The 26989-nt window shown below is 36.3% G+C and overlaps 1 protein-coding gene across 2 annotated transcripts in view; it reads left to right on the top strand.

Moving 5' to 3' along the window:
* Positions 1-26989, top strand: part of SLC4A7 (solute carrier family 4 member 7) — a 103127-nt gene that overhangs the window by 6863 nt on the left and 69275 nt on the right. The window contains exon 1 of one of the 2 annotated variants that reach the window (XM_062569344.1): positions 24872-24982. The exons of the other annotated variant lie outside the window; for it this stretch is intronic. Within the exon in view, the coding sequence (XP_062425328.1) occupies positions 24947-24982 (36 nt within the window). The 5' untranslated portion in view covers positions 24872-24946. Of the gene's footprint in view, positions 1-24871; positions 24983-26989 lie in introns of those variants that run through there. 2 annotated transcript variants of the gene reach the window in all.

Below are 26989 nucleotides of genomic sequence, written 5' to 3'. Positions count from 1 at the left end.
CACATTAGTTTGTGTGTGGTACCCATTGAGCTCCTTGTTTCGCAGGGAGTCAAAATTGTTGCAGTTTATTGAATGGAGATAGTGTAGTCTGTGACAAATATGAAGTGTATATTTTAACCAGTAGATGGAGCCATTTTAGTTTGATATCTATCGGCATGCCACATAGTAGTTTAATAAAATGTGGAATTTTTTAGTTGTTAGAATATGATCCATAATTATTCAGTCTTTTGTTGTTTACACAGAAGACCAAACAATTTATTCTTGCAATATCAGTATTAGAAGACCACACTATTTTCATAAATGTGTGAAAAAGAAAGGGCATGCTTTTGCTTTATGGGTATTACAGTTACTTCTGTAAGTTGTCCAGTGTCCACATGAGTAGAACTTTAGAGTCTTTGTACACCTTATGTTGCCTGTTATAACTCTTCAGAATATTGTTCCATATCACTATCTGACAGCTTGAATACTACCTGACCAGCAAAGGTTGTATAGCTAAAACTGAGTGTTTTTTCAATCAAAGCTGTATAATGGAGTGGTTGTCCAGTTTGGGTATATTGGCACAAGCTGTCCTAAACATTTTAGCAGTATTGGACTGCTTCATATCCCCGCAGCATTCCTGACTTAGTAATTCTATGAAGTGCCATTTAGCAGAAGTATTTGCAGTGCTATGTGTGTTGTATTGTCTTATATCCTCCTTCAGAACTGTTTTTTTCTAAAAGGTATTACTCATGGTTTTTCTTGGTTTAAAATGTCTTTTTTTTTTTTTTTTTTTTGGCGAATTAACCAGATTCTAACTTTCTAATGTAGTCATGTAGCTGATAGACCTTTCCCCATTTTTGAGTCTTCTGCATTGAAGACTGTTTGGTAACCAGTCAACTTGAAGACTGGTAGGAGTCTTAATCGAGATTAAGAGTAGGATCTTAATCAAAATCTCATTTTGAATTCTCTTAATATGTAGTAAGATGTGTCTGCTTCCTCCCCAGGTTCCTGCTGTGAGAGATTCTAGAATTTCTGGTGACGCGGTTTTTGTGAATTTTGTGCCTGCTTCTTGTTCAATCTCGTGGGAAGTAATTTTCTACAAATGAGATGGAATGAGTACTGACATTTTTCATAAAACATAGTTGCGCAGAAAGGCTTCTAAGCCTTACAGCCATCAACAGAGGTCTAGGCTCAAATTATTTTCTTTTAAACTGGAAACTTTATTATTTTTTCTTTTTTAAAATAAAAAGAGCTTCCAGATTGGGCATCTGTTATCAACAGTTAGCCTAGTTTATTAGAATTCCTGGTACCTGCCTCCAGGCAAACTGAAAATTTCTGTGAATAAGATCTATAAGGATAGAGGCTAAAGAGAAGACTTAAAGACCTGCACCCCTCCCCCACATCTGATGTACTTAGGAATTATACTTACCTTATTTCTCAACCCTACTCTGCTCGTGCTTTCCTGTGTGCTTGCACTCTCATATATAGCGTGCGCATGTGTGTGTGTAAATATATATATATGTATATGTGTGCGTGTATATATGTGTGTGTGTGTGTATATATATATATATACATATGAGTGAAACAATATGTTATACTATTGGGATTTTGAATTATTGAGGCTTGCCTTTATGTAGGGAGAATTGAAGGCCCCTTTGAAAATTTTACTTGTGTTTATTTCTGTCATCATCTTATTACTATAAGGGCATGTGTACATAAAGAGTGCATCTGTGGACAGCATGTCCTGAAAAGCTATGCTTCCTTGAAGTGTAAAACGAGGAATTTCTTTTTTTCCTGGTCACTGTTATATTAGGCTTGCTCCTTTGTATTTTACATGATTAATGTGTACTAAATAAATGCTAGCTGTCTCTTGATCAGCATCTGTTTTGGTATCCAAAGAAAGTTAACTAAATGATTATAGATGGCTAGGTTATAATAAGGAAAATGCTATCGAGTATTCCTTGCTAGAAAAAAGCTAAAATTTTCTTTCAGCAAAAGTGCGCCTTCCGCACAACATAACACTGTCATTTGCAGAGTATAAGCATCCGAAGGCTTGAGATTATCTAATCAGGCTGTCTTGTTTGCAATTTTTGTTACTAAAGAACAGGAAGAAGTTGAAGTGAACCTGTATTTATGCAGGTATTGTAATAGAATCTCACTTGGTGTCTGTTTCTGGAGTGATAGCTTCTCTGTGTAAAATTCTGTTGCTTGGATGAGAAAATCAGCCTGCTGTATTCTGAATTTCAAAAGTCATAGTAAACTGAAGCGCACAAGATTTGTTTGTTTCAGACAAGGTTATGAATAAGCTAATACAGTTAAATCATTTATTGCTATAACTGATCAGATTTTCTGTTCAGAAGTTGAGTCTTAAAGTACAGATTCTCGGAAAAGGATGTATAGCAGATGCTAAGGTTTTACAAAGGTCTGCTTTCTGGCTCTGTTGTATATTATAAATTCAGTTTTGAAACAAAAATATTTTCTCCTCTTCTTACTGTCCTCTACTTGCCAGTTCCAATTCTAGCTGAGCTTTGACTTTCTAGCTCCAGCCCTGCATGCTCATGTGACATTTGTGTATTCCTCTGGGGTAGCTCGCCCCTGCTTCCACATTTTAAGCACTTTGTTTTTAATTTAAGCTCAGTGAGGGGTGCATGGTTCATCTGTGCTGGCCTTCTGCTGAGCCTGCTTAACTTCTGCATGCAGGAATGGGCTCTCTTGCACTTTGTGGTGGTTATGCTTGAAGATCAGCCAGCTCTTCTGAGCTTTTCCTTTGCTCTCCAGGGTGGTCTTCTGTGAGATTCTACCAAGAAGATCCCTGAACAAGCTGAAATCTGCTCTCCTGCAGTCCCTGGCTGTAACTGTATTATTTATACTTCTTACTTCTCTCAGGATTATGAACTCTGCAATCTCATGGTTCCTGCACCAGAGACTCTTCACTTTTTAGCTCATGAGTTACTTACAGTGAGAAATTGTCTTCAATAGACTCCAGAAATCTCTGGGACTGCTTGCGCTCAGCCATATTCTAACAGCAAATATGAGTTATTATATGGTGGTTATTATGAGTATTAGTGCTTGCAGTCATGAAACCTCCTCCAGCTGCCTAATGAAGGCTTCATCTACTTCCTGTTCTTGAATAGGAGGTTTGTAGTAGGCACTTAGCCCAGTGTCACACACATTGGTGAGGCTTCTGATCCTTACTTGTAAGCTCTTGATTGGCTTGTCACTTTTCCAAGTAAAACTTTGAATGTTGCAGCCAACCCTTTGCATAGATTGAAGCCTATATTCTTCACCTTCCCAGCCTGGCTTTCCATAAAAGTCTCTGTCCATCCATGGCAGTGCTCCAGCAGTGTAAGCTATCCCACTATGACTAACTTAAGTGATGTTGTGGCTTCTGCAATGGTGCATGTACTTCTCATTCCTCCTGTTGTTTCCCATGCTGTTTGTGTACAAGCACTTGAGATGGATCTCCTATCATGCTACTTTCAAAAAGGAAATGTGAGAGCCTTCATGTTCCATATATCTTCACTTCTTCTCTTCGGAGTATGATAGCCTTTCTTCAGTATACTTATCTTCACAAGGTTAGTGAGCTTGGGGGCAAAAATACTCTTGCTTCACTTTGTCAGATGGATTCTTCTTTCTTAAAGAGGGTCCTGTGGGAATCAAGGCTCTGCTAGCAGCTGCAGCCATGCAACCACATGTTGACTGTCTGGATGCATCTGCTCTGACTGGAGCCTTTTCTCCTCTCTGGAATGGCTGAAAACACCACCTTGGCCCCTTCAGCCATGCTTCCAGCACTAGCTAATCAGTCTTGATTTGTTCAGTGGTCCACCTTAGAAATATCACTGGTGTCCACGTGGATAAGGAGCAAAGGGTAGTAGTCTGTGGGCAGGACAAGCCTTGGAAGTCTCTGAAACATCCTGGGTATTAGCACCCAGCAAGCAGCACCTGTGACCTCCTGTTAATATTTGCTGATGTTGTAGTGTGTTCATGCACACATCCTGAGGTTCTTTCATGTGGCCATGCAGCACCTCAGCCAGAGCATACCTACCACAGGTCAGGCCACTGTCATCCCTAGCCCCAGAGAGAGGAGCCAGGCACCTCCTGCAGCTCCAGACATGGATGGTGGCATCCTCCCCTTGGACTTCTGGGTGCTGGGATTTCTGAGGAACAGTTGCTCCAGCTGATATTGGGTATTTTGCTTTATGAATGTCATTGCACAGTCTTAAACAGAGTTTCTGGGTCCTTCATAGCCTTGCTGTGCAAACTGCTATAAAAACGATTAACTGCCTCTGTTTGCTAAGCCTTGGGATCTGTGCCCATGCTTATGTTACTAATCTCTATCATCTAGTTCTGCTTGGTATATAGATTTAAAACCTGCAGTTTTATGTAAATGTTTGGTTCTACCTGCTTTTTGATGGACACATATTGATATATCTTTTAAAAATGCCAATATTGTAAACTTACTTATAGTATAATGACTGTTATATCAGTAAGATAGGTATCTGTTGTCCATTGATAATAGTTATCAAGTATTTTTTAGTTGACTGATTCATAATTTAGTTGACAGTTTTGTAATTTTATGGCTTCTCAATATTGAGGGACCAAACAGCAGAATTTCATGTTTGTGTTTTGTCAGGTCATGTGTCTGTATGGCATATGTGTCTTTCCCTTACCCTGAAATATTTAATGGGGTATTTATTAAATGCTGTTGTGTAGATAGAAGATAATTCTGCCAAATTAGGCATTTTAACAAAAGCATCTTCAAATCTTACTATCTTTTTTTCTATGTTTTCCCCTTTGGCATAACTTGCTGCAAATGGAAACTTTAATGCTGATTTGGCCTGTATTCTGGGAACCATTCTCTTTACCTCTCTTTCTGTCTCTGTCTCCCCCTTTCTCTGTAGAGGGGTGTAGTGCTAGTAGCTAGCTACAACTTGGGTATCCTCTTCCCTAGTTGCTTCCCCAGAAAGAGCATTTAAAATAAGGAATACTTTTGTATTTAGGTGTAGCTTGCTTTTCCTAACACTTGAAGCTCTTTGAATAATTCTCTGTTATAGTCTGATTCTTATTTTATTCCTGCTTGTAGCTTTTACAAGATGTAGTGGAATGAAATTGGGTCAGAATCATCTCAATCCCTCAACTTTTTAAATAGTGGTCCTGCAACTAAGAAATACTTTTCATGCTTATATTGCTTCAGGCTGGGTCTGCTGGTTCATTTATTTGTATAGGAGTGCAGCACAAAACATCATTTTTATACTCTTACAATATTCGGAATTTTATTTTTGCACATCAATTCTTACAGCTGTAATAAGCCTTGTTCAAAATTACTTGCTCAGCCTTCCTGATTATCCTGTCAGTGCTCCATTTGTAACCTTTTGTATTGTTTCTTACTACTGAGTTATCAAATTTTATGGAGCTACTGGAAAGAGTCCAGTGTAGGGCTACGAGGATGATCAGAGGGCTGGAGCATCTGCCCTATGAGGAATGGCTGCGAGAGCTGGGCCTCTTCAGCCTGGGGAAGAGAAGGCTGAGGGGGGATCTTATCAATGTGTATAAGTACCTGAAGGGAGGGTGCCAAGGGGATGGGGAAAAGCTCTTTTCAGTTGTCCCGTGTGACAGGACAAGAGGCAATGGGCAGAAATTGAAGCACAGGAAGTTTGGCCTGAATGTGAGGGGGAATTTCTTCACTGTGAGAGTGATGGAGCCCTGGAACAGGTTTCTCAGAGAGGCTGTGGAGTCTCCTCTGGAGATCTTCAAGGGCTGCCTGGATGCAACCTTGTCTACCATGCTCTAGCTGACCTTGCTGAGCAGGGAGGTTGGCCTAGATGATCTCCAGAGGTCCCTTCCAACCTTACCGATTCTGTGATTCTACTAAGTAAATACTGTGATTAATAAATGGTTCCCACTATACATGGGATGAAAATTGGGCATTCTTCAGATGTCGCGAACCCATTTATATTCTTAAGATGTCTTTTATTTAATTAACTGTCTATTTATAGCTAAAGGAAAGATAATATTACATTTTTCAGAAGATCTGGGACATCCTGTAGGCACTGATGTCTGTCATGAATGTTTTGGGGGCAAGTAACTTTTGTGCTTTGGTTTTCCTAGTTAAAAACATGAAGATTTACTATTGAGATTTACTTTACTAACCTTTAAAAATAAACTAATGAAGGTGCAATTAAGAGCACAGTATGTAGTTTTGTATCTTTTCAGGTTCTTTGTAAAAGTTGTTGGTGGTGTTGCACGATCAAGTGAAAACTTGTTTTGTATATCTGCCTTATTTATACTATTGTGATAGTTAAAGGTTTCTTTGAAGCTTAGGGTAGCTTGATAGGTCATGTCATTGTAGGAGATGAGGTCCTATGATATAATAAAGTAAATTTCTGGGCTTAGCCATTATCTAGTTTTAACTAATGTTTCTCTTTATTCTATGTGTGTGCTGAATCATGCAAGTATATGATACTTTCTGTCAAAATAATTTTGAAAAATAAAGGAGAGAAAGTGATCTTTATTGGTGAAAACTTGCTCTGATGCTTAAAGGAAATAGCCATGTCAAGCTAGTCTGAAGGTTCGCGTAAGTTTTGTTTTTGAAAATAATCAATAATGGATGCCTAAGAGAGAAATTAAAACCAGGGCAAGCATGAAGTAATGTTTTCTCAGAGTACTGTCCCTCAGCCTTCAGAGATTGGAGGGGTTTCCTGAAATAGAGTTTGAATCTTTGTATTTAGTAGATCTTGAATTTTTTTTTTTCTGTTGTGAATCTGATTTGTTTTTGAATCTGTGCAAGGTTTTACAGTGTGCAGCATCCTGTGGCAAGAGTTTCCAAGGCTTCATGGTAGATCGTACAAAAAAAAAAAAAAAAAAAAAAAAAAAAAAAAAACCTCCTTTGTTTCAGTCTGACTAACTGCTAATTCCTTTTGATAACTCTACTATCTTTTCTCACTGTTCACTTCTTTTTTTCGAATCACTTATAGTCTGAATAGCACAGGTCTGAGCACAGATCAAGTAGGGACTCTATGCATGATCTCCCTCCACTATGAAAAAGACATTTATTCCTAGCTTTTCTTCCTACTTCTTTAGCTAACTGTTTCTCCACCTGTGGACCTTTCTGCTTATTCTGTGCATTTTAACTTCGTTTGATGAAAGACTTCATCAGATGCTTTTGAAAACCTGTGTAGAGCATATTAACTGGATCTCTCTTTCTTTACTCTTTAAACTTAGTAAACTTTGGAGTTGTGACTTTTTTCTACAAAAATCATGTTGATACTTTCTTACTATGTCAGAAAAATCCACATGCCCACTGATTCTGTTCTCTGGAATAGTGTGCAGATTTGTTCAATATTGAGAGTTGTGCTTACTGCTCTGTACTGTCTTGAACCACTCTCCAGTAACTTTAAAATTTATAATTTGGCTAGACTTCTATAGTTCTAAAGTAGCTTTGGGTGAAAAAAGGTTATATTATGTACTATTTCAGTCTTGTTCCTTTAGAACTTTTGCATGAATATGATGATCCTAGTACTGTAAATTGCCCTTGGGTTTATCATGTTTTTTTTCTATTTTTTGGATTTAAAAGCTCATCTACAGGAATATCAGTTTGAGATTTTTTTTTTTTAGTGTATATCTATATCCATGCTCTCTCAAATTTCTCCATTGCAAATGTGACTGCCAAAACTTGCCTTCTGCAACAGCCATATCTTTTCTGAACATTCATTTTAGCTTTTGACTTATATTATCCATACAGACTCTTTTTCTGTCTGTTTTGCTGCTACGTAGTTGAAAAGATGCTGTTTGTTACTTTTTTAAAGCTTACGTAACTTCAGTGTGTTTTGCTTGCTTATTTTATGACTACATTTAAACTTCCATAATTTGTAATCATTAGTGTTTACCTCACTTGGACATAACTTCAGCTTTTGAAAAATGCTTTCTTACTCCTAGCAACCTGTCATGCCATGTTTTTAGGTGTGTTAGTTTTCCTTTTGATCTTTTTGGAGAAATGCTAGGAGTTTACTTTCAGACTTGGATGAGTTGTCTTTTAAATAGTCTTCAATTTGCCTTCAAGGATTTAATATTATAAAAGAGACGTTCATATTTAAAATAAATAATAATAATAAAAAAGCTTAAAGTGCGGCTGGGATTTTTGTTGTTGTTGTTTATGCAAAGATGATGAATCTGTGCATGATAGCAGGAAGCTATTAGGTGGCAATGTTGTGAATTAGCTTCTCAGCAGCTCTGAACCAAATCAAGAATAACTAGCTTGCACTTCTGTAGGTTTTCCCATTGACTTGCGAAGTCAAAGCGTTAATGGCAATCTCTTCAACTAGCACGCTAAACAATAACGTGGGATTATTAAGCTACTGCTAAGATTTATTGTTTCCTTGTTTCTAGTTAAAAATCAGCATTTGTAAAGATTGTATTTAAATTGCTACCTGTTTTAAGGCTGGTGTTTTTGTATTGTTTTTAGCTTTGGCTTGTGCAGCCCTGTTGTGAGGTTACACTATTATGTAAGTGCATGTTTATTTTAAGTGTAAGCATACGCATTTCTGTAACATGTCACATGTATTTCCGGACAGACTTAGTGTATGAAAAAGGAAGTGAGAAACTTCTCAGTGAAGAGCCACGGTTGGGGGTACTATTGATGGAAAAGATCTTTGTTTTGCATTTATCAAATTATTACACCCTACCAGCCATGCATTTTAAAACTGTTTATATATATAAAAAACCAGCATCTGGTAATTGTTATAACTCATTTAAGGAAGTGATAAAACTCAAGAATAACAGAGATCCTTTCCTTTTTCAGCTTTATTTTGATGAAGTTGCTGGACCTGCCTGCCTTGGGACAGATATCGAAAAGGAAATTAGGGAAGCAAATATTGTTATATTATTTGTTGAATTACAAATACTGAGTTAGATGTTGATAGGATGGACTTTCATGTTTAAGCTTATGAATAAAGTGAATTAAAAGTTATTGAACAGTTTAATTTTAGATTGTAAGTACCCACAAATTTATTAAAAGTTTTCTGACTCATTGTAGGAGTTCTTGAGTTTTGAGAACTGCCACTGTGTACCAAGCAGCTGCTGCTATATAAAATAAAATTTTGTAATTACTATTTTGCTAATTTGACTGTGCTTGCTTTTATCAAACTATATAACTGTGTATGACTTGGCACATGATAATAAATACTCTTCAGTCTTGCTTTATACCTGGATATAACTAGGTAGGGCTTCGGCTGGGGCAGATTGGAAAGTTAATACTTAGTTTATTTTTAAACTAAGTAAAATTATATAGATTCAAGCCTGCAGAACAATGGACCCAAAGAAAATCTACTGAAAAACTGAGTCCCAAGATAGAGAACAAAATTAAATAGCTGCAGAGTGCTACCTTAATCTTTTTTATCTTGACTGAGCAAAAACATTCTTTTGTACGCTGTGCAGTCCACTCAAACTATTTTGTCTGTTCCTGTCCTCACCAGAGTACCTTTAAGCTCTTTGTAGCTGTTTGCCAAAGGTTTCTTAACCTTTTACTTGACATAATTAATTGTAGTTAAAATCATGGATCCATTTATAGACATAAATACACACAATACCAATAGTGTGTGTTTTATCTTTTATACAAATTAAAATGTGCTTGGTAGACTACTGGTTTATAGACTATGGCTGTCCTCTTCTTTTACTGTTGTTTAAGAACAAATAGTGCTAGTTTAAGGCTTTTAATTTTTGAGTAAAAGTTACTTTTATACTGACAGAAGGAACAAATGTAAAACAAAACAAAAATGGAGAGTTGAAGAAATTTGATATACCCAGGATTTTCTCCACTAAAAATCTTGTGTCTGTGTTTTCAAAGCACAGAAATGTTTACAGACCTGAAAACTGTTAGAAGCCCTAGAACCAGCTACAATTTGAAACAGATTTTCTCATATATGTGTTGAGAATAATGTGTCAATTTTAAGTACAAAAAAAGTGAATCCCATATGTCAGTTGTAAAGCCGTAGTGAAGATGAAAAGTGACAATCTGTTGCACGGAGAATATTATCTGTAAATTACAGTTATTCTCTGTTAATTGTAAACATATTCATGCATGACTAATGACATTTGCACAGTAATGTGCTTGTTCATGATTTTGTTGTTAGTGAGAATAGCAAAAGGGATGAGCCATTTCTTTGCATTTAGACATATAATTTTGAGTGCTGAATCAATTTCTGGAATTCTGACTCCCTGAGGTCTAGAAACTATGTAAACTGATGTGTCTGTTAAGTATGTGGTAAGTATTATAGAATTGATAGAACTGGGCCTGTAGTTGTCTAAAGAAAGGCAAACAAAAAATTGCAGTGTAAGTTTCTCTTTGGTGATAGTGCAGAGTTACTGTAACCCATTTGGTGTGTAGTATTTTAGCAACTCCTAGTACAGCAAGTAACTTAGAATGTGCTGCTGTTCTTAAATAAGGTGACTAAACTCTTTGTCACAGTTAGTGGTTTGCTGTATATCAAATATTTACTGTTTTTACTATAGTAAGAGACCATATGTCTAATGATTACATTGCCTCCAGGCTCCAGAATTTCATAAAAGTGAGAAATTGTTTTGAGAACTACTGCTTTAAAATGCAGTTGTACTTTTTCCAGGTTATATTCCATATACGTCAGGGTGTGTGAGGTGTGTGTGCTTGCCTGTTAGTCCACCTGTATCAACGATCTTCAGCAATGTGTTTATTTGGTGCTGGAGAGGTAGGTCAATGCTTTTAAACTTTCCTGTGGAAGAATGCTTTTACATACATTTAAGTTAAACTTTTTGACAAAAGGCTTATTTTCCTTCAGGTACCTGTGGAACGCATCTGTAGGGCTTGATAACTGCTTGATTACCAGGTGGTAAGTCTCAAGCAGCCTGGACTGTAGTCGTGTCTGTTGCCAGAAGAGGTTGCTGCAGAATCTTTTGATTCTAGACTTCTGCTGGTGCATGCTTTGGGGAGAGTTGCAAAAGTCACTTCCAAGTACAGGGGACAGTTGGAGCCAGATGATGAACTCTATGGCAGTGAAGGTCAGGGACCAGGAAAGTGGATACTGTCATCTCCCTCTAACAAGCTATTTCTGAAGAGTGTCTTCAAATAGATGTTTAAGTTTGTTTTTGAAGAATAGGCTTCACAGGTGGCAGAGACTAGGGAAAGATCTGGTCAATGGCAGTACAAGTGTCAGGGCTGGGAACAGTGCTGAGTGGAAGCTGTTGGGAGCCAAAGAGAATTGCTGGTGAGTAGGGCAGTGGAACAGAGTACTTTCGGAAGCAACAGAAAGAATATCTGTGCTTGCATGCGTATTTGTGTCAGGAAGTGTTATATAAGTGTACAACATGCGTGAGTGTCTGCTTGATAATGCAGAAAACATATCCCAAAGATAAGATCACAAAAGTTACAAGCTTCTCTCTTGTGACATTTGCATTACTGCTATTTCTTGTCAGGCTCTGAGGACTCGTTTTATGTTTGTGGTGATATGTCACAGAATTGTAATTAGTTTTTATGTATTATGGCCACATTGTGGTAGGGAGAACCTGCTTCTTGCTTTATTAGTCCTAAAATATAAATAGGCTCTTGAGGTGGGGAGAGAAGAAAACTTTTTTTTTTTCTTGAGTATTATTAAAAAAAAATCCAACAAATGTCATGAGTGGATACAGCATGTTGTACTGCTTAGTGAGATTTGAGTGCTGTGGCTTTTTATTGGTGAATGGATTGTTTATTTGTAGGTTTGTATTTGTGTGTAAGATGTACTAGACTTGAATGGAAGAAGGTATGAATTGTTAAAGAGAAGTAGAGTGGACATGACCTTAAGTTTGAGAACTGATCTTCGGAAGAGCTTGCTGTATATCAAAATAATTTTGTTGTGCAAGCCTGATATTTTTATTAATAGTTCATCAATAATCATGCTGGAAATCCACTAGTATTCCTGAAGTGAGATGTAGGAAGGAAGAGAGAAGACTTTAGGAACTGTTTTCAACCTATGAGCGTCGAAGTAAGATAATGAATATGGGGGAAGGGGCAATTGCCAGCCCCCTTGTGTGGGAGCTGGCGGCCAAAGTAATTCTCTAGGAATTCTGTGGGAAATTTATATGTAACAGATAGAGATAGAGATGAGATTTGGGTATGACAATGCTCCTCTCCTCCTCTTCCCCGTTTTCTTTTTGTTTCCAACTTGATTTTAAAATATCTAATGCTTTTCTGTGTTAAAAGAAATTTTCCCTGGGTTTTAACTTACCTCTTGAGAGATGGCCTCAAAAGAATTGGATTGTCACTGAGCACTGTTCTGTGTAAGCACTGCATGTATATGCAGTGATGTCCAGGAATTCTCATGGAATATCTGCCATGGAAAATGTGTCTAGGGACTCTGAAAAATTGGTATGTTTCTTCCACCTAACCTCTATTTAAGGGGAGAAGAGAGAGTGCTTGTGATGCTGGATACTCCTCTGTGCATCACTACTGTGTGTACCTTAGCACTGAGTTCCTTCTAGGTAATATAATCTCAGCTTTGCTTGTGTTATAGCACAAATATCTCAGCTTGGGCATGAATGGGTCAACTTTTAAGAGTGAAGTGCCTTCATTGTTGCTTTTGAGGACTATAAGTTTAAAACATGATTTCTTTTTAACATTACAGAGAAAGACCCACAGTAACTTTCCAGTATAATAATTCTAAATGGATACTAACAAAAATTGAGCTGTAAATGTTTTCTAGATGTGAATGTATTTATTTCAGTGCAGCTTAATCTGACTTGTACTAGCTATGTTATTGAAAAGAGTGTTTCTATACCCTTTTGGTCCCAAGAAAGGAGACCTTTGTTGGGACTCCCTTGTTAGGATAAGAATTGGAAGCTGAAGAACTCGTGGAAAATAATCCTGTACCCTTTGACTCTAATATGCATTATAGTCATCTCTCTGATATCATAGTGAAATTCTAATCTTGCCTCACCAGTATGAAGGAAAGTTTGAAAACAAGGTGTATACTTCATGTTGTATCTAATAGGTCAATAATTTTGTATCAGTCCGAGTTATAGGAAAATCCAAAACCTAAGACTAACTTTGTATCTTTTGGAAATCGGATAAAGTTAATCTAAAAGAGCTACTGTAATGGTAAAGCAGCAAAGCAATGATGCCATTGATTGTGGAATTCTCCTTAGAAAGGAAGACTGCTCTTTGATTTCCTCAGCCAATTATGTAATTTAAAATATATACTCATTAGAAACAAGTAGTTTGACACAGGTCTTGTTAACAGGGGAAAATGGTTTACATCAAAGTTGTTCAGACTCCAGATGTAATGAAACAGTGCTAGAATTACTTTCTTTAAACTGAATGAATAGATATGGTCCTGTAACACTATGGTCCATACCCACTTGAGAGATGGAGCAATAAGCAGGTTGTGTGTGTATGGGTTTTTTTTGTTGTTTTATAAATCACTGAAGATGCCACCCAATGTACAGTTACAATAGGACAAAGAAGAAAAGTCTAGAATGGTGCATGGGACAGTTTGTCTTCCCTTATACCTGAGAGCTGAGCTTCTGTATGTTACTGTAGCAGGAGATCCTGTAATTCAAGGCCGGTTCTGATGCACTTACCAAGAAGCGGTCTCTGATGACAAGAATGTAGAATGGGAAAAGTTATGTTTGTGTCTTAGATCTTATGTTAATATCATCCTGTTTTAGATAGTAATTCAGTTTGCTGCCCTTTTAGGAGCCTTCTAATGACTACACTCAAAGTTTAAACTAGCAAGTTTAACAACAAACTCTTATCCTCACCTCTTAAAAACAAAGCTGACCGTGTAGTTCTGCCTACAAAGCTGGCTGTCTAATGCACAGACTTGTGAATGCTTATTGGATTTTATTTGAAAATAACAGAATTAAATCTGATCCATAAGCAGATGCTTCTGGTTTTTTATTTATTTTTTTTCTGGAAAAATCTGAGAATCAGTGTGGTGTTTTCATATTCTCTAAAAGGGTATTGATAGCATTTTTTAGTTTAAAAAATGTCCAGCAAAAACTACTTACATGGAGAGGTGGTTTTGTAGTATGTCTATTCCTTTTGGTTAAATGCAGTCTTGGTGAGGAGAGCTGTGATTGAAGAACTATATTTTGAGTTAATAGTTTAAATGGAATGTAGAACTTAAAGGATAACTCAGTTTTAGCGGTCTAAGTATTAGGTGCATTTATATATATATATATATATATATATATTAAAAAAAAAAAAGGACTCATGTCAGGTTATTTTGCAACCCTAGAGAATATCAGCAGTTGCCGTATTCCCCTCCCCCCCTCCCCTGGGAGAGCTTAACTATGGAATATAATATTACTTCAAAATGCCAATAACTACAGAGTTCTAGACACAGGGAGCTGATTATTACCTCAATTTCCTGATTTTTTTTTTTTTTTTTTTTTTTTTTTGGTATCTTCACTTTCTTCTGTATCCTTTTGGTTATAAACTGTTAGCTTGTACTTGCTACTAGTGGCATCTTTTGTCTATATGTCTGTCCATCTTTGTCTCCTAATGTGACTTCAGAGTTTGTAGATATGTGGACTTACCTTGTAAATTCAAATTAAGACCAATAATACAGGTGAAGCCTGCTGACTCAGTGATTCCAGAAGTCTGATATTATAGTATAATTTCTCTACTGTGGACTGTGTTAATGATGATGCTCTGTGTGTGTGGATATATATGTGGCTGTGTGTTTACATGCATATATATGTAAATATATAAAAATGTTGCCAAAAATCCAGTTAGGGATTAGTCAGAAATGGAAACAAGCTTCAAAACATTTCGTAGTATGTAGACTACTACACTTTTGTTAAGTTCCTTTCCATTGGTTCATTTTTGAAACACTCCATACAAATATGCATTGCAGGCCCTGCAGTTGTTTATTTTTAAACATAACTTAATAGTTTTTTGTTTGAGTATGCAATTTGATAATTTTCTGCTGTAGGAAAAGCTGGAAGAACCTTAAGATCAGTGTGTGATGGTTGTGGTATGTACAATAGCTTCATTTTTTGAGGTTATTAAAATACCATGTTTTTTTCCTCCTCTTATAATGGCTGCGTGACTTTTGTTAACGAAAAGCACTGGAGTCTGGATCAGATAGCATAGACCCAACTGTGAGATTTGTGGGTATCTCAAAACTTGGTTTGTTTTCATGTGGTCACTTGTTTTGTAGGCCTCTTAAAATGTCAAAGTAATGTGCTAAATATATATATGACACCTGGAGGAGAAGAAAAAAAATCTTTTAGAACAAGGCTTATGTGCAAGACTTACCTGGAGGTCATCATAGATCATCTGGGGACACTTGATATCTTTCTCAGCCTTGCTGGAGTCCAAAGAATCTGGCTGTTGTATTACTCTATCATTCTCAAAGTGAGAAAGTATGTATTACTCTGTCATTCTGTTCACTGTGAGAGTGACGGAGCACTGGATCAGGTTGCTCAGAGAGGTTGTGGAGTCTCCTTCTCTGGAGATCTTCAAGGCCTGCCCGGATGCAACCTTGTCTACCATACTCTAGGTGACCCTGCTGAGCAGGGAGGTTGGACTAAATGATCTCCAGAGGTCGCTTCCAACCTTACCGATTCTGTGATTCTATGAATGAATGAAAAACTTTCTTTCAGAAAATTTCAGAACAGTTGTTCTGTCCCTGGGAGAAAAGGTTGCCTTACCCTTTCTTTGATCACGTGTGAATGCACAGAAGCCTTAAACAAAATTAATAGCTTTTAAAGAGAGTTGACTTAGAAATATTTAAAAATAACCATTTATTCGTCTGATTATGCTTTACGGTAATTCTTTTTAGTAATGCTACTGTTAGTATTGATTTTTTTGATAATCAGCAATTTGAACTGATTCAAATTTTAAAGGTAGATTGTTTTGGAAACTTCATTTTTTTAAGGAAGTCTGTAAAAGACTGTTAAAATCAGCTTATGAAATATGTTGATTTTAATTACATTGATACTGCAGTCAAAAGCTCTGAATTGATGCAAGACCAACAAAAGCTACGATGTCTTCCTGCCCAACATACTAAGTTTTATTTAGAAGCAGTTCTAATCCAAATAAACAGGTACTGTTTTCTCCTGAAGATGAGTATCGTATCACCATTAATGATTCAATCATATTTGATTAAGATAAGCATGCTGTATACAGGAATTTGATTGTTTACTTTGTACATTGATTAAGGGAATTTTGCAAAGTGCTATACTGTGACAGTTGTGCAACCTTATTTACAAACAGTTGAGTTTTTTTTTCTTTTTTTCCCCTGTCCAGAGTCAGTCCTGTGAGAAAATGAGAGAATAATGGGAAAGAATGTGGTGGATAGGTTAATTTCTTGGCGTGTGCTCTAACTTAAGCAGAGTACCACTGGAAAAAAGTGATGGATTTCTCAATACGCTTATAATCTAAGCAGATGAAACCACTATTATGAGAAACATGGGGGAGTTAGGTAGGGGGTAAGTATATTCAAAATCTTCCTACTTGAGTATTTATTTACATATTGCTCTTGGCTTTAGGTGGTAATGCTAAAAAATGACATCCCTTGACTCTTCTTTCTCATATTGCTTATTTCTTTCTTTTTTTGTTTTGTTCTTTTGTATCAAACTGAGGTGGAATAAATCTTTTAGAATCATGAAATGATATCTTGTTGTATTGCTTTTGGTTGCTTTAAGAAAAAGTTCTATTGAGTATGTATCAAAAAAGGAAACATTTTAAGTTATATTGCATACATGTGTCATTAAGATACCTGATTACAAAAACTTGCTTGATGTAGTGATGCATCCCCCAAAACTTTAAGGTGTTGTTGATTTTTTTTTCTTTTTTTTTTAATGTCACAGTTAAAGCAAGTCTTAGCTTCTGTGTGCTTAGATTCCCTAGAGATTTAATAGTGATTTAATAGTAAATCTGAAAGAAATACTTACTGTGGAGACTTGATTTCTAACTCCTTAGATATTACATGCAATTTCTTTCATTTTACTTCCTCTCTTGTCTGATCTTTGTGTGTTTTTTTTTTTTTTTTTTAAGCATTCAGAACTCCCTACTAGCTTTAAAATACTCAATTGCAAATGTCCAGATTCAGTTCCTGAAGCCCTTGAATATAGCATATTCATTCTGCTGGAAGCTGTGTGCTAATATAAGCTTTAGATGTTCAGTGTGGTTTGGTTGTTTGTGTATGTTTGTGGGGATGTGTGGTGGTGGTGTTTTTTTTTTTTTGTTTGTTTTTGTTTTTTGTTTTTTTTTTGTTTGTGTCTCTGGTCTTAACAATGCCTTTTATTTCTTTGTCATAATGTTTGGTTTACTGTATATTTAGCTTTGTATTTTAGTTTTTTTTTGCTTTTTCTGTCTTTTAATGAGGTTACTTATGCTCATAAGGACATCTTAAAGCTGCTGGATCTCATGTTCTGGTACAGATTGCAGGAGAAGGGTTTGTATGACTTGGTATGTTGAAGCCAGTTTTGTGATTCCTAGAGCTGTATCAAAAATGCCCTGGTTGCATCTCAGTGAGCATGGGTCTGGTGTAAGCTTACTCTCCAAGTTTAAATATGCTTTAAAAGAAAATGATGATAGACTTTTTATTGGTAGGCTTTAGGCAAAGGATGGATATTGTCTGTCTTCCTGAAGCCATTGTAGAAGCCAAAAGCCTTGTAACCTCTGTGTTGTGTTTTCTAGTTTCACTTGAAATCCATCTTGCCTTCAGATCGTATTTGTACTGTTTGGTGGTGATGTACAGACTAAGCACTACATGGAACTGTGGTCTGACTCTGGTTACGTTAGCAAGAGAAGTAACTTCTGTTGCTTATTCTAAAATGATTAAAATTGTTTATATATTGTTTGGGTAACTTCAGAAAGCACCTTTTCTGATATCTTTTGGCTGGTTAAAACTCCATGCAAATGAAGTTTAAATGTTAGTGCTCTCTAAAATGGACAGTTCTAAATGTTTGTTAAATCAGAATATTCTAATTTGTTTCACATGTTGGATGCATTAACCTTTTTTATTTATTAAATAACCTTTCAAGTCATGAGTTTTTAATAAGTCCTGCAGCATGAGTGTTTATATTACTATAAAGAAGAGTAATGTATATGTCTTTCCTTTAAAATTGTTATCTTGTAGATTCCTTTGCTTCTCAAAATAAGATGAAAGAAGCATTAACAAAACTTTTAATGGCTGTCTTTGGAGATAAAGGATGCATTAAATTTAAGAAAGATAGATTTTCTTCTGTAGTTAACTTTTTTTAGATCTCTTCTCTTTTTTTCCTCGCCTGTTGTCAGTTGAACTCACGTATAAAACACAGGCCATAGTTTAGATATTCTATTGTATGAGTCAACACCTTGCTTTTAAACCAGAGCCTCCTAGTCAGACAACACAAAACATTGTTTCTTACTGTATCAGAAAATAAGCCTTTTTGATTTTTAAAAATAGAAACAGAACAAGCTCAGCTGTATAGCCTTTAATTTTGTTCAACAAAGCAAATGAGAAATAAAAGGGGGTTCCCTTTTGAAAATTATTGCTTTCAGTGATCCTGCCAAAGGAGATTAGGCTAGCTCCTGGAATTTTAAAGTTCTGCTAGCTTTCTGTCTAGCAACATCTTCCTTTATAAAAGCTATTTCAGACTTATTGTACTGTGACTTGCGGGAGGAAAACGGAAGAATTTGGCAAGAAACTGTGTGTCTTCAGGGTATAGTTACATTCTAAGGCTGAGCTGAACTAATATTTTTGTGGCCTCTCAAGGAGGTCTCATCTTCCTCACTCCGCCCTTCTCTGTAAGCTGATTTAATTTGTGAAGCACCTGCCCGTTCTTCTACTCTCCTGCTCCACCCCTTAAGCCAACCCTTTTTTTCTGGGTTAGTTTTCTGAAATTATATTACTGAGTTATGTTTATTCCAAGACCAGGAAAGAATCAGATCTAACATAAGGCAGGGCTGTTATAATGTCTGGCTAGAAAATTGTGAGAAGAGGGGAAAGTGGCACGAGTGGTGTATCTCTGTTTCAGTGGCAGCAAGCTGTTAATTTGATTCAAGTTTGGATGTAAAACTACAGTATTTGTGGCTCTACAACAGATGAAGTCAGTTGCTGGAGTTGCTGTGGTCCTGCCCTTCTGCAGCTCAGGCGAAATATTCTCACCTCTTCAATGTACCAGCAGTGCCTGACCCTGTAATGAATGGCTTCAGAGCTGAAGTAGCAAGAATATTTTAGGGTTGTTTGCTGGATCACTTCCCTGTTATGGTTTGTTGTTAGCTCATGTGAGTGGCAGTGGTAGCACAAGGAAGGCACTAACAGCCTTCTGTTATCTCTACCTTGTTAATAAAATATACTTGAGTTGCTAGAAATTTTTTCTTTTTGGTAGTTGTGAATTTGTCATGGTGGAGGCTTACTAAGCTTGGTGGTTAGCATGTAACAGTGGTAACAGTCTGATGACTGGTATTCGTGAAATACAGAGATTTCAGATATGTTGAAGTTATTCAAAGTAATACAAGAGATGTAATTTGTGGAATTTATTTTGTATTTAAAATAATCTATGAACAACAACATCTGAATCCTGTATGTTGCCCTATTTGGAATGTAACAAATTATGGTGAAATTCTGCTGTTTAAATTGTCATGGTCATTAGCAGGTCCAGAGTTTTACTTCTTTCCTGTCTACTTTCTTTTTAAAGAGAAATGCTGTGCACCAGCAAATAGAATCTTAGAGTGCTGACACTTCCTACTTTGTTAATAGTCCTGCTTTGGATGTTAAATATGTTTCTTTACCTTCCTCTTATTGCTTGCAGAGCTTTGATTTGTAGGTAGTGATTTTTCTTTGTGATAAGAGTAAATGTGTTGTCAGATATTTGATTTTACTAGCAAGATGATCTCAATGCCTTACAAGAGAAAACAAATAGTTAGAAGTGATGATAATCCCTCCATGACTGGGGTGCAGTTATATATATATAGAGGAGAATTGAAGAGATGGGGAAAGCTGAAGGTAGAGAGTTAGGTCTTGAATTTATCTAAATTGTTGAGATTCATGATCTTTCATTTTTCTTGAAGGAAAAGATACATAGATGAATAGCCATTCAAAAAGTATAGTATTCATTGAAAGAGTCAAGTTTTTATTTATTAGCTGTTGATATTTGGTGTTCTTGTTAAGGAACCATTCATTTTACATAGGAGCAGTTTGATTCAGTGGTATTTGAAGATTCTATCCTAACTGTAATTTGACTTCATTTTTTTTTCCCTCCTGAAGATCTACTATCAGGGAAAGGCTTCTGCATGCCTGAGCTTCAAGTGATGTCAGTACAAAACACAATTTTTTTGTTCCATATTATGTTGTTTCACACAGACTCATCAGCTATTCATTTCTGTGCTGTCTGTTTATTCCAGGATAAGGATGCTTAAACTTTGCACAGGTGGTTGCAGAACGTTTAAAGATTTGACCCTGGTAAGATGCCCTTAATAGTATTAAAACAATCCTGATTTGTAGTTCTTGTGTAGTGATTTAAGACTTACCTGGAATTAACAAAAAAAAAAAAAAGAATGTCTCTCAAATCTGCCAAGTTGCCTAGAGATGAGTTTTATATAAAAGCAAATGATGAAAGATATTTGTAATTGTAAAGGGAGGAGCTTTGAATTTGTAAAACTACTTTCTTCTTTTAAACTCTCACACACAAATGTGTTCGTTTACACAAATGGCTCATTGCCATTTGCAGGGTGACCATGCATTCATACATGTTGAAGTGAAGCTCTTGTCATTGTTCTGGTTGTACACAGTGAATTTTTCCCGTTTGTCACTACAATGGAGTGTTTTTGAGCCCAGAGATAATGTTACACCAAATAAGCTACTCTGAAAATTGATGTACTTCTCTTCCCCTCCCACCCCCCAATCATTTCATGTCCAGATCAGGATTTACAAGGTGATTATCAAAGTTGTCTGCACAGAGTGCATGCTAATCTGGCTGCTGATGACTCTTCAAGTCAGAGTTCAGCAGTATCTTCTCTAGACAATAAATTTGCAATTCTTGAAATGATGTACAGTTGTGTGATGTTAGGAGGATTCAAATTAGTGGATTTCCTGGTGCTGTCTCAGAATACTAGTGGCTTGTGGCAGCTGGCTTGCAGTGTCCTGAAAAATTCTGGAGTTGGGCAGTAGGACAATATGCTAGAGAGCATCTACTCAGATTATTTTGGATTTTTGCAAGCACTCAGTTCCACTCATACGTGTTGATACAAAGTGAAGCAAGCTGAAGCATATTATTTTGATGCACCTCTGGGGAATTAGCTGTTTTGCAGAAGTTGTATTTTTAAAAAGTCTTAGGTAGGCAAAACAATATTCCCAAATGGATGATTTTTCTTTCATTAAATGATGAACTGCTGTCTAAACCAATTTTGCATTCCCTTGCTAAGAGAGAATAGCAGCTTCTGGGAGCTTATATTTAATTCATGTGTAACAGAGAACTTGCACAGAAAACAGAAAAACAGCTTCCTATGAGTTGGTAGGTTCCCATTTAATAAAGAAGCCCTACAAGAGCATCTTTAGTGATATTTTGACATACTAATATTAGACTTTTGTTTCATGCAATCTCCAGCATATTGTACCTCTTCTGAGGTCTCTTCTCCCTGCTACACTCCCCCCTTCCCCCCCTTGAAAAACTTCATCTAGAAGTATTGTCGCATGGATAAGGAGTTCTTGTTTTTAATATTTGTTTCTAGAGAAACATTCCATTCTTCTAGAATCATGAAGAAAACTAGCAATGAACTGAGCTTTGCTCCCTCCACTCCTCCCCCCACCCCCCCCTCCAATTGGATTGAAAAGAAGATCCCCTTGATTGCATGGACTATTTTGTTAGAAAAGAACATAATATTCATTTCGTATGACTCCCTCATATAAGGAAGGGTTGAGTTTGGGTTGTGGATGCAGCTCTACATCCCTCCCTCAAACACAAGATTTTAAAATATTAGCAGAAAGCTCATACCAGATCTACTAATTTGTAAGGCTAGACATGTGTATGTCAGTAGGGCCTCTTGCAAACACACCGCCACTCAGTTTCTATGTGCTTAGAGCTGGCCAGGTGCCAACCAGTTTCAGTCTGAAAGCACTGTGTTTAAGCTAATGTGGCAAATACTGCCTAGTAAAGCTGCTTGACTTTGAATAAAAAACATGCTTGTGCCCTGCTGACTTAAAAAGTTAGATCAAGCACAGCTCTGTTTTCTACAGACTGCAAACCCTGCAATAAAGCAGTTCCCTGGCTGGGGTAATAGTTGCCCTTTCATTTTTACAGCAAAATCTGGAGGATAGGAATCTGTGGCTGCAATGCTGTTTGGTTTTTTTTGTTTTGTTTTTGTTTTTGTTTTTTTTTTTTTTTTATGCATTAACAGTAGTGTTTCTGTAAGATGTAATAGGGTGTATTTTAATTGAATTTTAATACTCCAGAAGCTAGTTATAGCAAGTGGCATGAAAATTGCTCTTCTAATCCATTGTAGTTTTCTGTGCCCTGACGGATGGTTAACAAAGGGTTTTGGGCAGGAATTAGTCCTGCTTTAGGTAATTTATTTTTATTTTTTTTTAAATCAAAATCTGTATACTGCTTGTGAGGAGATTAAAGACTATATATTACTTTCAAAAGGTTAAAATTTGTGCAAAGAGCTAGGAGCTTATAAATATCTCTTTCTGTCTGGAGATAGGTTGACTACAACTAAAACAATTTCTGGATCTGTTTTTTTAAGACAGTGCTTTTATGACTGGAAATAACCTGAAATAAGTGGTACTTGAAGGAGTTTAAAAGTGAAAATTGAGAAGGAAAGATATATGTGTATTTCATGATAACTTCTATTTCCTTTTTTTAAATAATGACCCCTTGTGCACATTTTATAGATTTTTGTTATTATCACAGCATATGGTTGAAATCTTGCTGCAGCACAAGTTGTTTTGCTGAGTTCTCACAGTGTTGCCACAGAATGTTCAAGGACATGATAATTTTGAATATATTTGACTACAATTTGTTTTAGAGTACTGACTTCTGTAGTTAAGCATGTTGAGACAGTAGCAGTTTTAAATTGCTGCGTTGTTCCTTATCTAATGTGAAGCTTTTCCCAGGTATTTATTCTTAGGTAAGAGCAGACTTTTATCACACAAAGCATTTTTGTTGTGGGATTTGGGGGGGGGGGGAATCTCAGTGCTATTGGAAGACTTGTTTATTGTTTTAGAATGTTGGCTTTTGAGCTTGGCGCTCTCTATATGCATGTTTCTTTATTTTCTGTGTCTTAAAATAAGTAGCTTTTGAGTGTGTAGGTTTTTCTTTATTTTGTCGCAAGACTGAGTGACTATTACCTAGCAATTGTTTGACTGCAGACTAGATCTCAGTAAGATTTCAGTAAACTTCTTCAGTGATTTTTAAGGTCCCAATCTAAGTATGTACGCTTTCCAAAACTTAAAAAAACCAAAAATCCTTGCCTTCTGTTCCAAAAGAACTGGCTCCTCCTTCCCCTAACCAAAAGACTCAAACAAACCAAGTTTGCACTCTCTGCATGGTGTAGGAATTTAAATACTTTGTTTTCATATGGATTTATGCAAAGGAAGACTACTTTAAAATCTAGGAGAGCCAACCCAGAATACATGGAGCATAGCTGTTTAAGTATTTGTCTGAGTGGCTGAAGGACTTTGTATAAATCTTTGGTCCACATGAGGAAAAGATTAGACTTGACTGAGGATGCTGAATTGAAAGAGAACCAGGAGCTAGGATATCTGGTATTTTTGTTTAATTTGTTCTTCCTTCGTGAAGTGTTTAGTTTACGAGCATTACACATTGCGGGGGGGAGGGGTGGCTTTGGTAGCTTGAAGAATAGAAGATTCATTAGAAGGAAAAGATGACAGCTTAATTTTAATGTCAGCACCTATTTACAGAAATAGGAACAAACCACTTTTAAAGTCTCTTCTCATTTCTGAATTAGTAGGTGATAAATAACATCTTTAGAGTTGCATAGTATATTCTTTGGTAACATTTAATCCAGATTTATAAACAGTGTGTTATTTTGTTTTGCTCAAGTTGTTCTGTTCTTTTTTTCTTTGGGAGGGTTTGGGAGTTCAGCAATACTAGAATTCTCAACATTCAAGAAGCATGAATGAAAAAAGGAGGAGGAGTGAGGAAGGTGATGTTATGCCATAAAAGTTAAATTATTGATAATGCCATTAAGAGCCTGTGTGTTTTATGGAGGAACAAGGAGGTTTAGGTATGGCAGTGATGACAGAGTGAAATGAAGCTCTGAATTTGATATGGTAGACTAGAGGATACATTTTCCTAAGGTGTTTGCTTTAAGCAAACAAAAAAAAATCTCTTTTAAGAGCTACTTGCATCATATCTGAAGGTGAGAGTCCTATCTTAATCTGGAAGGAGGCATGTAAGTAATTACTGCTAATAGCACGGCGTTTTTTTTACCTCTTCACAGGAAAAAAAATATGCAAGAAGATTGTTTTTATAATCCTTGATTTATTTTGCATATATATGGCTTTTGTTGGAAAAACTTCAGAATGAATATTTAGTGAAGGATCAGTAATGGCTATAAACACACTTAGCAGATGTTTTGACTTGTGGGTTGTTCCGTTCTAGGAGCTAAGTACAAACATGCTTTTACTTCATAGTGCTAATGAAGTCTTGGATCTGAAAAAAAATACACCATTGGTGGTGTTCATGACTGCTGTTGTTGCAGAAAATGTTAAGTCTCAAACTCTTTCAGTTCCTTTTTTGGTATTCTCTAAGCTGGAATTGAAGGCATGCTGTATTGCCCACTCTGCTGTTGTGTGACCCTGTGGTAGCTGTAATCAGTGGCTTGGGAGATGAAGGAGACTTGCGAGATAGCGATTGGCTGTGGGACTGGGGAGCAATTTTCCAGAGTACATCTGTGTAAAACAGAGTGAGCTAAAGCAGTCATGTATGCACAGTCGCTGGTATCTTGGGAGATTCATTACAGTGTCTTGTACAAGGGCATTCTCCAGTTCTACATATTAGCATGGAAGAAGCTCACCCAGGGAAGAAAATGCAACCTGTATGTAAACAGCAACTGTATAACTTAATAGCTTGAATGTGTTTTGATACAGTGATATTTAGCAACTTGCATCTCAGAGTGCTGGACTGTGTTGGGCTCGTTAGTTATGGAAGAAATCTCTGAAGGGTCTGGTGGTAGAAATCTCTACTTAAAGTATTACTTCTGTTATATAGGAGATAATTTCTGTGTAACTAGAAATGTGTTTAATTGTACTAAATGGGCTTATCTGAAAAGAAAATGTGCTTTTAAAGTCAGAGTATGCTGCCAGATTTTAAGATTTTTTTTTTGAATATTTTTTGACTCAGCTTTTCTTAATTTGAAGGTCACTGACTATGGCTTTACGAGTTGTTTTGTGAGCAATTCTCTGCAAGTATAGTGGGGAAGTTTCTGGTGACAAATCTTGAAATAGCCTAGTGATTGTTCCTTTTGACATCTTTATCTTAAAAAAAAAAATCCAGAAAAACCCCAGTGAACTTGATGAGTTTGTAACTCAGACAAAATTTTTGTGGAGGTAATGTTCTTCAGACTTAGGTGTTAAAGCTATAGAACTCCTTCCACTGAAGCAGTGAACTTTAATAGTTCTAGGAGTTTAATAGTGTTATGAGCTCTTATTTCGTTCTCGAATGGGTAGCCTTTATCACTGGCATTTAACTGCAAATACAGTGTGTAACAGGAAACTACTTTAAAGTGTTAAGTTTTAGGAAAATACCACCCCAAAGATTTTAGTTTCCATTGGACTCAAAAGAGGCTAGAATGTGGTGGGTTTTCTTTTTCTTTCTTTTTAAAAAGATCACTAAACTTACCATATTCCTTTTGTGAACATAATCAAGTTTCATTTAGACACTTTAAAATGAATCTAATTGCAATGATCTTGTTTCTTAGAGGCTCTGTAGTACACCTCTTGAAATCAGAAATCAATTATGCTGCTGCCTTCAACTCTGGACACAGAACTCTGAGGCATACGTGTTGTCAGTAGGGACTGTTACTTAAGTTGCTACTAGTTAAAGCTGATTTAGTATTCAAAGGTAATCTGCTTTCTTGGCATTTAAAAGACAAGGCAAAGATATATTTCCTGCATATTCAACTAAGAGATAGGAAGCAAAATGTTCCTTGAAGTAGTTACTAGATTTCTGTTAACATTTTAGGAATACATAGATGGTTTTCTGTGTTAATGTTTTGCTTTTATCGAACTCTTGTAAGCACGAGACTTGCACAACGTTTTGTCCTTTCCCTGTTCCCTATCTCTAATTCCAAGACAGACAGATGGATGAACATACATGTGCACGCACGGCATTTCTGCTTAAGTGTTAGCTAAATTGACAACTGTATCTTAATTAAAAAGTTGTTCAAGCCTCAAATTTAGAATGTGTATTTTTCTAAATGTAAGAAGGAATATTCTATTCTGTTCTGATTTTTTTTTTGTTTCCTTTCATTGAGCTGGTTACTGTAAGAATTCTACTATTTTGCATGCTGTATTTGTAGGCTTGTTCAATTTTGAAGTGTGCATTGTATATAAAATATATTTTTCTGAGGGTTGTGCTTTAAAATGTAGAGAAATTTAAGCTGTTTGGCTGTTAGGCAACTGATTTTTTTAGGGGGGGGGCCTTAATTTTAGAAATAATTGAACTGAATAGAGCAATTAATATGTTGAATTAAGTTTAGCAGTAATACAATTCAACTTCATAAAATGATAGCTATATTGTTAAATATGCAACTTGATACTATGTTGGACTGGAGATGGTACTTGCTAATTTTATGCATGGTGTTACCTTATCTGGCTCACAGGACAGTGAATTCAAACAGACTTTTGATTTTAGTAGAATGTATTCTTGCATTTTGGTCACTGCTCTTAAACTCAGTATTTATCAAGCCATCACTTTGTCTTCTGTTTGTTCTGTGTTTGTGTGGGTTGTTTTTTTTTTTTTTTTTGATAAACTGAGAAGTCTTTCTTCAGTGCTTTTGCTTCCTTTTCTTCCTGCCTCTTTCTCCCTATTTCAGTTTTCATTA

The sequence above is a fragment of the Rhea pennata genome, chromosome 2 (genome assembly GCF_028389875.1).
Source record: "Rhea pennata isolate bPtePen1 chromosome 2, bPtePen1.pri, whole genome shotgun sequence".
NCBI classification, from domain to species: Eukaryota; Metazoa; Chordata; class Aves; order Rheiformes; family Rheidae; genus Rhea; species Rhea pennata.
The sequence above is the reverse complement of the archived record's forward strand: the minus strand, read 5'-3'. Positions and strand labels throughout refer to the sequence as shown.